Below are 11,355 nucleotides of genomic sequence, written 5' to 3' on the forward strand. Positions count from 1 at the left end.
AATGGTCACAGACTCAAAAGTTAGAACCACCCTGTACAGCATAACAAACAGTACCACATGAAAGTACTCTCAGTAGCTTTCATTTGATTGGTCACACACTAGGGTTTCATCCACAGACTTAAAAGTTAGAACCACCTTGTACAGCATAATAAACAGTACCACATGAAAGTACTCTCAGTAGCTTTCATTTGATTGGTCACACACTAGGGTTCATCAACTGACTTAAAAGTTAGAACCACCTTGTACAGCATAATAAACAGTACCACATGAAAGTACTCTCAGTAGCTTTCATTTGATTGGTCACACACTAGGGTTCATCAACTGACTTAAAAGTTAGAACCACCTTGTACAGCATAATAAACAGTACCACATGAAAGTACTCTCAGTAGCTTTCATTTGATTGGTCACACACTAGGGTTCATCAACTGACTTAAAAGTTAGAACCACCTTGTACAGCATAATAAACAGTACCACATGAATGTGCTCTTCAGTAGCTCTCATATGAATGGTCACACTATGGTTTCATCCATAAACGAAAGAGTTAGAATGTTCCCGTTAATAAAGATGAAAGTACACCATGTTTTCAATGAAATGTAGCAGAGAGTGCATGAAATGCTCAGCTTGCAAGCTAAGTATGTTTGCCTCACTGACGCAGAATTCAAAACTGATGCAATTAACATTTCCAGTATGACACTTCTTACTACTGGAAGTCACGCAATACATGTCACGCAATGTCTATCACACAATGTATGTCACGTAATGTCTGTTACATTATGAACATCATGTATATTCTATTGATGTGAATCTTACATCAGCCATGAAATAACATTTTGGATGCTGCTAGTTTTAACTTTATAACTGTTTCACTCTGATAGTCTATATGCTTTTGAGCTTTTTCATCAGATCTTCTACACTTAGTTCATCATCTGCTGATATTTGTCCTTCGCTGCTGATCTCTTGTGAAATCTGCTGACAAATTTGAGCAAAAGAGGTCAAGTCAAACCTTACGGTTCAGACGGAACGGATGATAATGTGGCTAGTAAGGTCTTCCCGAAAAATCTGTTGAGTACTAAATAAAATTAGTTGTAATGAATTCTTCCAGAAAAGTACACCGATGCAAATGTTGCAGTCTAATTGGTTGTAAGTACAGGTAATTGAAAAACTTGTACACTTGTAAATTACTGAAAATCCGATGATCACACCAAAAAGACTAGATAGTAATGTATGAATACCCCCCAAAAGTCTGGCCATTGTCTGTCTAAAAATCTGGGGCTGTCCCTTAAACACCTGGCAACACCCCTTAAAAATCTTCAGCGCACATGCCCTCTGATAAAAAAATATTGTGCGTGTATCTTCTGGTCATTACAGACTACTTATTACTGTACCAGTATGTACCTTTCTTTGTGGTTTTCTTTTAGAATATGCCAGTTGCACTCCTGCAACGAGCTCTGGTGAAGCTTCATCCTCTTCATCGTCATCTTTGGCTTCATCAACCAGTGTAATTCCTGCAATTGACATACACAAAGTTGTAATTCATGATTATTGACCCTTTAATTCTCCCTGAGACAGCAGTACAAAGTCAAGCATACATATTACAACTGAGGAAGTAATCACTACTGGATATTGTTGTGATATCATCACATAGGCCTGCTATGCCAGCCACACTGCTGAAAATAAACCCTTGCCATATACATGTATTTGTTTTAAAACAGAATTTCTCTGACAGGGCTTATTTTTTTAGATCTCTTTGTCAAGTACACACAGTTAAACTTATAAATAATATTCACCCCAGTCATTGTCCTCATGTTTCACTTCTTCTTCTTCTGTTATCGCTGCAGCTTTTTCTTCATCTTCCCTTTTAGCCTCATCTGATTCCTAACAATAGAAAAAGCCAGCTGCACTGAGCGTGACTACTAATATTTACTGAGCAGGTAGATCTGGAACTTGTCCAATTGGCACTCACAGTTTTGCTGGCTGAAAGGGTGGCGAGTGTGCGCAGGGTGGCAAGTGTAGCAAGGGTGGCGAAGGTGTGAAAGGTGGCCAAGGTGAACTGCATGGTCAAAACTCTAAATCTCCACAGAGTACTCTCTCAACTGCAGATCCTAGCAGTACACAGTATGCAGAATGCAGCATGCAGTATGTAATGTGCAGTATGCAGGGCACTGTGTGTCAGGTTCAGGGTGCAGAATGCAAGGGGCAGGGTGCAGGGTGCAGGGTGCAGGATACAGTAGGTAGAATGCAGGTGGCTGGGTGCAGTAGGCAGTATGCAGTGAGCAGTGGGCAGGGGGCAGGATGCATGAACACGTCTCGGTGAACCTAGTAAATCACCTAGCTTGCCACAAGTCTATCAGTGGCTCAGTTACTAGTCGAGCATCTAACTGCTTGTCAAAACAGAATTTGCTTTTTTCTCAGGAATACAAGCCGTTACAACAACAGTACCTGGTATTCTTTTTGTCTCTGCTGACAAACCATCTCTTCACAAGCAGGATTTGGTTTAAGCATCATGCTGGGAAAGAAGTCTTGCATTGCATTGTACCCAAGATAGTAAGAAACAGAACCAAACTTAAGCAGATACCTGTCATGACAAAAAAAGTAAAATTCACAAGTTAGTAAATATGAACACAGGGCAAGCCTTTGAAAAGAAAGGAGACAGCAATTTGTTGGCTTGAGTGAACCAGAATAAATGAAATTTTAGGAATGTTTTTTCTTCTTCTCTCTATTCACAAGAACTCATGGGTAAAACAACAGGAGATCTTCATTATTTACAACAAAGCTTCAGAGGTAGGTGTTAACTGATCACAATGAGAGCTATCAGAGAACAGCACTGTTGAATGACCTGAAGTAAAATTTTACAGTCAATCAAAATCAACAAAATATGCTGAAAAAGCATAATTCCAAAGACAAAATCAAAGAGGCTATGCTGAAAAAGTATAATTTTTAAATGGGGCAAAAAATGAATCTTGCAATTTCATGAATCTCATCTCATACATGTAGGACACATGTACAGAAACTCTGACACTGAGACACAAACCAACTGATCTTGTTAACAAGTTTGGGTTCACTTTTTTAATCCACATTGTCTTCAGCATCAGGCCCCTGGATGTTTGTTTGTATTAATTATATATTAATACTTCACAGTGGCATCCCAATTGAATCTCCCCTGACTTGTTGAACTACCCAATTTTTCAAACCAATTCTTGTTTCCCATGGAGGTTTGCAAAATTGGAATTCCACTGTATAAGGCTTCTGCATTACCAACACATTTAAGGATAAAGTACAGTAACAAGAACCCCTTTATCAACTCACTTCAGAGTATTTTGAACAAGAAATCCTGCCACAATTCCCATTGTTGTGGGAAGAGATGCCGCACACACACCTTCTCTCTTAAGTGTTCTCTCGTCAATATTGGAAGCCACAACCAAAGGTGGGGCACACTACAAACAGGAAAAAGGACATGTGTTTAACTGCATCTACTTTGCCTGGTCAGAGCAATAAATAACTAAATTTAGAGCAATAACTTTAGTCCTAGTTTCTGTCATAACCAAGGGTTTCATTATGAACTGGGTACTGGACAAATTGACCAGCTGTGAGGAAACCTATTTGTAAACTTCAAGGGTATTTTATTTCTGTCATTGATCAGAGCTCCTTTCAGCCTTTAGAAGAATCTGTTGCTAATATAACAGTTGACCAACTCTTGTAATGATTTTTTAAAACCTTAATTGAGATTGATACATTCTTTTTAGTTGGTTAGGTACATTAAAAAAGAAGCTTGTAATGGGTAATGAACTCAGCTTACAAAATTTACTCGTGGGTGCTTCAGAGAGGTCACAGACTTACCGCAAAACAGGCCGTTTTTCCTGGAATGACAAACTGAATATGACCAGACACTGCATTCTCACTTACACCAGATTCTATCCAAGGTTGATTCAACTCATTACATGCCTGACAAAAAGCAGAAAATTAAATGAATTTTGTATGTTTTATCAGAAGAGAATTCCTCAGCCCTTGTTGGTTGAGAGTTATGAATGCTCAATAAGAATATAGAGCGTATTTAACATGACGAAACGTGCAATATGCAATGCATAATTTCAACTTTCAGGCAACGGTAGACAGTCAGTGCAGCATTATTTACTTACTGTATTTATTGCCATTCTTGCTTCAAAGTTATCCACACAACTTAATACCAGGTCAACTGTTTTTTCATCTTTTCCACCATGGCTAAAAGATGGCAAAAAAGTCATTAAGTTATAAATAAATAAATGAATAAATTTTATTCTTTGAAAGGTGAAGCCTCATAGAATCTGTCCCTTATAACTACTGTGTGCACTTTGGCAAAGAAGATCACACTTATACAGTCAACTCCAGTTTGTTACAATATTCCATTACAAACACCATCATTGTCATTATTTTATTTCCAACAATAACAGTTAAGAAGTATATACAAGTACAACAGTTTAGATAGGGTGAAGACACCTCCACAAAACACCAGGGTTAAAGCGAAGGCCACAAAAAATGGCCATACTAATGAGCAGGTTGTTTCAACAGAGTGGTCTTAAGGCAGGGTTCAACTGGATATTATTAATTGCTTTGCTTACCTTATTCTACATAAGAAGTGCTTAAAATTTTCCAGTAATGTAATGTCGTAGTTATAAGCTTCAAATTCTACATCAGGATTAATATCTCTAAAGGAACAATTCCAAAAAAAAAAATATCAACACAACAAACTACTAAGCGACCATCACAACCAAAGCCACATAACAAGACTTGACTATCAAAAAGCACAACAGGTGAAACTTGTTTTGACAATGAAGTTCCAGAAAATATCCATTGATCACTACTCCATGGAAGGTTTATTGGTAATCCCAAGGGGGTGGGGGTCTCAAATGCCAAAATGTTAAAATGAAAGTATGATGCTAACTGGAAATTCTGGAGGAGAGTTGGAAGGGATTCAAGAAAACTTCTATGGGAGGGAGGGGTAAAGCATGGGAGAATTTCCTACACCCCTTACTTGTAAGTGTTCTCAAATAACTGAGTGAGGAGTGTTTTTTAAATAGTTTTACACATAGCAAAGTCAGTAAACGAACTCGCAGTCAGACATGTGATTTACTAGAAGGTACATGCCCATATAGAAGTCAAATGTATGATATAGGCATCTACCACTCCAAGTGATGCAGCAACAGCATTCTCAGTCAATCAGTATAACATTTCTGCGAGTTTTTAATTATCTCAAAACAACAAAGCATGAATAATGGTTTAAAGACAATTTTGATGCTATTCTGGGGAGTAAAACATCTCAAGTTCTCACCGTAATGTGTTTACTGCAGCTTCTACTTTACTCATACCAGATTGATCAGGACGAAAGAACAACCTACATGCACATAAAAAGTATCACACAACAGCACTTCAAATTCTTCTTTTAAGGGTTGAGTAATTAAAAAAAAAAATGTCATCTATTAGTGGCTAGAACCAACGTTGTAAAGCACAAATACAGTGAAACCTGCATTAAGCAGACACTCTCGGGATCCCCATGTACTTGTGTCCACTTAATGCAGGGTGTCCTCCTTAAACAGGTTCGGATATATTGTGCAACAATAGTTAATTATTGTCCCTTTTGAAATCATCACGTTTATTGAATGATACCCACATTTCATCACATACCAATACATAATTTAACCTGCAATCTTTCCCTCTATGCTCTCTTCTTTTATCTTTGGCAGTTAAAATAAAGAAAAAAATGATGTCTGATTGCAGGATATTGATAATCAAATGTCCAATCAGTATTTTTTAACTGTAACAAGTTTATAAAAACAAGGTGCAGAAAAATTCGTAAAAACTGGGGTCATAGAAAAGACACAGAGTAAGATCAAAGACTGCTCATAGTGCAATGTCCAGTCAGTCAACGCATCAATCTAGAATATTCTACTTAGGTTTAAAACAACATTGCTGAACAATGTTTATTTTAAGAATGTCTGAGACTACTCTTAGAAGTAAAAAGCCCTTGAAGTGTCGGCTTAAAAAATAATGCACTGCAGGTTTTGTGCAACAAAATGGCTTAATATTGGTGTCACATCCACTTAACAGAGGTGTCTGCTGAACACAGGTCAGTTTTAAAGTAAATGTGGGAAGAAAATTGAGGGAACGACACTGGTGTCCACTTAATAGGTGGTCTACTTGATACAGGTTCCACTGTAGCCTGGGCTCAATAGCCTGGGCAGCTACACCACTCATAAATCACTCAAAAATCAGTCTATATGGATTTTTATAACTTTTATACTATTAGACGTTTTATATTTTTAGAAATTGTATTTAGCAGGGCCCCTCTGGATACCAGCCACTGTGCTGAATGGGCCACCCTGCATAAATAAAGTTTTACCTACCTACCTACCATTTTACATACAATTATCAAATGAAACCTAATGGTATACATGTATTATTTGTTAGTGCCCTTGCTGTCAGAAATGATCTACATATTATAAGATAAATTTCAATAGATTCAAATGTGCAGCTGTTTACCTGTTCATGTTTGCAAGTTCCACTTTATCATAATCAAAAAGTAACAGCTGTGAAAGAGAAAAAAATTATTAGCCAGGAGCAAAATATATACATATTGCCCTACATGTATAACACCACTAAACAATTTTGTACACCCCAGAAATAAAGAGAGGTAACCAGATGCAATCAAGAGGTGTTATTATTATTTATAGCACATACATGTGAACATTACACATCAAAAACATTTTCAACAGGTTTTGATGTACTATATCATTTGAGTGAAATATAATTTGTTGCACTCCAGTGACACCACAGACATATGCTGAGCATCCCTTTATATTTTTAGTACATGTATATATATGTAAGATTTGAATGGTTCACTACAAATACTTTTTAAAAAATGTTAACGGTGTGTTACCTTTCCTATGCCGCATCTTGTCAACATTTCTGCTGTAACACTACCAACTCCACCTACACCCACAATCACCACTGTGTAGTCACGAATTCTCTAGTATGTAAATTCAAATTTGAGAAAACTATTAAATACTGTATAGCAAACAAAAAGCACCTTGTGGCTACTCAGGCTGGTGCACTTTTAGTGTTGTGAAGAGGCTAACAGTATGTCTACTCCCCACCGGATGGGTTACTGGGCCATCCCAGGATTACCCCCCCCCCCCCCCCAATCCAACCCCCTCCCAAGCCCTCTAACATTAAATTCACTGGTATCCATTTCATTTCTACAACTGGGTGGAGAGGGGTACTGAGAGAGTAAAGGGTCTTGCCCAAGAACACAATGCAGTGATCCTGGTCAAGACTCAAACCTGGACCACTTAATCCAGAGTCTGAGCACTAACCATTTTTGGTCAGTGCATTTGTTCAGCATAACAAATAGAGATATCACATGAAAGCATTGCTGAAGAGCTATGAATCTTGGAATGCATGACTGCCACAGACATTTTCACAAATCCCTGAATTTTCCCACACAAAAATGAAATTTCCTCAACCAAATAAATACAACATGTCAGATATATACTTGTGGCTTCTTGCCTCCCCTTACGGTCACCCTTTGATAAGTTTTCAACAAATTTTCCTTCTCCACTAAGGAAAAACATCGTTGAATTCACATTGACCCAACATGTTTCTTCAAGCCTTCAATGGTATTAGACGAGCCATGTTAAATAATTTCAATTTTCTCTGATTTTTACTAAAAAAAATTATGTCCGTCCTTTTATTCAAAATCAAGTTCCCTGACTTTTCCCAGACCTTGAGGAATTTTTTCCCCTGATAACTACCTGCCTTGTGAATGGCTTCCTCCACAGACTAATGCTTAGTTCCTTGCCCCTGAGTGGGGGATAGGGCCGGATTTTTTTTTTTGAAAAAAAAGAGTGGCCTTGACATCAATTTCCGGTTTCCGTAATCACCTTGCTTTTACGGGATGGGGTGATTGGCCCCATGCTCAACCCCCAACCTGGAGGACCAGGGATTTTCTGTCGGGGTGTCCTTCCCCTAGCCACGGGTACCAGATATTTAAGGGCGCTGGAAGCTCGCCTTTCGCCATCGTCACTCAGCTACATCGTATTACCAGGGTCACCAAACGTGGGGGTGTGACATATGACTTGCTGGCAGAGCCTTTTTGAGACGGTAGGCATTTCTCTGCACTTATGAGAGCTACCTAGAAATTAGTCAAAACTAATCACATTGAATAGCACTTCACCTGATAGTTGTCGACTATTCCCATTCTCTTCAGTGCCATCAAACGACTGACAGAAAAAGCGAACAAACAATGATTATTTGGTTCATACCAATGGCTCGTCAGATCATTGTTTTTAATTAATATTACTTATCACAGGTTACTGTACATGTCCTATGAAGCACATGGATGGATGCTAACATCACAGAGCTACCCACAAAAAGGAGCTACATCATGGTATTGCATCATAAAAAGTTTAGCCTAAATTTTTAAAGTTTGTCATTTGTAATCTGTGTTACTCTTCTCCATCCTTAACCATCCTTGTTCCCTTATGGTTTACTATTATCTCTTTGGGGTTTTTCTATCTTAATAAACTACTATTTCCAAGTTGCCATAACTGAGCTCCTTTAAATTGGCTGGTACTCATTTATCACCTCCAGGGTGGAGAGAGGCTGGCTGCATAGGAGATTAAGATTTTGAGAAAAACTTCTGCATAGAAATTAATCTAATTGCTCAAAATTCATAACTGACTTTAATGCAACTAGACAACTCTTACATAATCTACGTCCATAAAATCAAAAAAATTTAAATCTTTGCCAATTCTTAAGTATATTAACCAATTGACTCCCAGAGCTATTCGGCAAAAATTAAAAAAATTAAAAATTACAAGTTTTCAGCCTGGATATGAGTTAAATTAGCTGCAATCTACTCAAAAAGGCATTTGTAACATGACAACGTGCCTTCCTTCCAATTAACATCACGTTTTAAGACATCTTTGCTTGGGCAAGCGCAGAAATCAAAATTTTTTTTGGATGTGAGAAAGTGACCTATGTCTTAAAGCTTTCGTTTTTTTAATTTTCTTTTCGTCTTTCTTTTGTCTCCTTTTCTTATCTTTTTGCTGCAGTGATTGGCCTTCTACTGGGTTTGCTTCCAGTTCAAAAAGTCCCAAGAAAGCATCATCGAAAGCAATTCTTACCACAGAGTACCTGTGGCCAAGTGTAGTCAAAGGAAATTATGCTCCAAGTTTTTCACTTAAATTTCTGAGCAATTCCAAACATATTTCAAGTCCCATTGACCCAATCACTCTGATCTGGGCATAATTGGAAAGATCTTTTCCTCCTACAGAACTTGAGTATAGATGATGCCAATTTTGGTCAAACGTGATGACATCAGAAGTGGAACAAAGGGCAATGCTCGTCACAGCCAGTTACAGCCGGCACGGGCATCAATGGCTTAAGGTCTGTGTTCAAACACTTCAGAAATCAATCCTCACAGGAACATCTAGATTCAGATTCTAATGCAGATGCTATATGCTCTGTTTGTACCATTTTCCAAAAGGCAGGAAAACGTTTGAACTAGTATATTCAAAAAATTATAGGATGCTGCCCTCGAGAAATGCTACAGGCAAGTGCAAGAAGTGGAAAATTTGAAAAGAACACTCAAGCCAAACTAAACTCATGTTATGACCCCATTACTCAATAGAGAAGATGAAATCAATACATATCTTATTGCATGAAATTTTCACGGCAACTTAATCTCGCAATTTTGGAAGTACAACACTTTGCAGAACTCAATAATTTTCATGAATTAGGAGAACTTGAAAACATTTTTTCAAGTACAGTATAGACTTTCGTTTTTGGCAACATACATTTTTTGCAGAAGACACGTTTTGCAAAAATTTTGAAATTCATTTTAGGTATCCCTGACTTTGCATGCAGCTGGTTCATGTTGACAACACGAATAAATATGAAAAGGATGTAATTCTAACAGTGTTTCAGGCAAAATGAAATCATTAAAAAAATATATCAGGCATGTCTACCCTTTTACTTGCCACAAATATGATCGCTGTAGACTGTAAAATTAACAAACATTCGTAAACTGGTATACAGTTCTGTATTATGTCAATTAGATGACAAAACACAACATGACTGCCATGAATTCTGAAGTTGTATTGTTTGCCTTAGGAAGGAAAACCATCAACATAAAATTACTAAATCATTGACAAATGAACATAATTTTGAAACTTTGTATAGGTAACATGTTTTATACATAACTTGTAAGCAATTTTAAGAAAATTGTATCAATGGCTTTACATAGAGATAAATTTCTGTGTTCCTTATAAAAATCAGTCAGTGACTGAGTAAGATTCAAAAGATCAGAGAATATTAAGTTATAGGCAATAACAACAACCGTTCAATTTGATCGCAACTACGACTATTTTAAAAACTTTATGAATCGCTAATAATATTTTTATCTCAGGAAAAAACAAATTTACAAGTAACTTCAATATGAAAAATTTTCTGCTTTGAGGATGCCCTGAAGCAAGAAGACAAAGCATTAACAAGAACGCGCTGAAAGCTCGACCAGCCGGCCAAACCCGATCGAGAAAAAAACATATTGATCCTGCGTTACGCCTTCACTTTTAAGCGTTTACTCAAAATCATCAAAATTATTTAAGTTTACTGTCTTGAACACATTGCCAACAAGGTTACACCGTGTGTTACGCTCTTTATTTAACAATAAATTCACACTAGCGGTGGGAAGGGCTTTTCTTGACTGATTTGTTTTTAAATACGTGTTCAAGAAGGTAATTCATTACCAAAATGCTGCAACGAATGCATTGTTTTTTTCAAGCTCTCTGAGCTTTACATGATCAAACACAGGGGTCCCGCATATTAAATTCTAAACAACAACATAACGCCATGGATTGAAAGCATTATGACCGCAGTGGTTGCTCCTTTATCACATTTCAATTGCCTTCGAATAGTCTACCCCTACTCCATCGAGAAACCTTTCAACTATCATTTAACTGCCTTACCTATATGGATTGCTATCTACAACCTCCGAACTCATCTCCTGAATTTTTTCCCTCATCGGCCCCTTTCGTTTTCGTTCTGTTTCTAGCGCTGTCTCGAGGTCTTTAATCTTAGCCTTCAGTCCTTCGATCTCGTCCGCCATTGTTTATATCCACCGGTGCAAACTGTGAGTTCACAGATGTTTGATTTCAATTAAAAGCCTTCTTCCTTTCTTCACCTTATGAAGGGTTTTTTCGGAACAAAATGGCGCCCGTCAGCTGCTTTCTAAGAGTACATCGCTGACCAGAGAATATTTTCCCGCGGCGCGTCATCCTATATTGCTCCTTGATTGGCTGAGTGATTTTCGCGCGAATATTC

At 37.6% G+C, this 11,355-nt stretch overlaps 1 protein-coding gene across 2 annotated transcripts; it reads right to left on the reverse strand.

Annotated features, from left to right (window-relative positions):
- Nucleotides 1-326: 326 nt before the first annotated feature.
- On the reverse strand, nucleotides 327-11,245 carry LOC145469064 (ubiquitin-like modifier-activating enzyme 5). 2 transcript variants are annotated; one of them, XM_081452718.1, is made up of 13 exons: nucleotides 11,001-11,245; nucleotides 8,207-8,252; nucleotides 6,911-7,000; nucleotides 6,514-6,560; nucleotides 5,306-5,368; nucleotides 4,596-4,682; nucleotides 4,137-4,218; nucleotides 3,838-3,942; nucleotides 3,307-3,434; nucleotides 2,440-2,575; nucleotides 1,788-1,875; nucleotides 1,396-1,505; nucleotides 327-969 (listed from the first exon to the last, which is right to left on the reverse strand). In XM_081452718.1, exons 1-13 carry the CDS (start codon nucleotides 11,138-11,140, stop codon nucleotides 877-879), a joined length of 1,215 nt encoding a protein of 404 aa, XP_081308844.1. In that variant the 5' UTR covers nucleotides 11,141-11,245; the 3' UTR covers nucleotides 327-876. The 2 variants fall into 2 exon arrangements, with proteins under 2 accessions (XP_081308844.1, XP_081308845.1); XM_081452719.1 differs by having other exon boundaries at nucleotides 327-966; nucleotides 11,001-11,238.
- Between the last annotated feature and the right edge of the window lie 110 nt (nucleotides 11,246-11,355).

The sequence above is a fragment of the Orbicella franksi genome, chromosome 15, assembly GCF_964199315.1.
Source record: "Orbicella franksi chromosome 15, jaOrbFran1.1, whole genome shotgun sequence".
Lineage (NCBI taxonomy): Eukaryota > Metazoa > Cnidaria > Anthozoa > Scleractinia > Merulinidae > Orbicella > Orbicella franksi.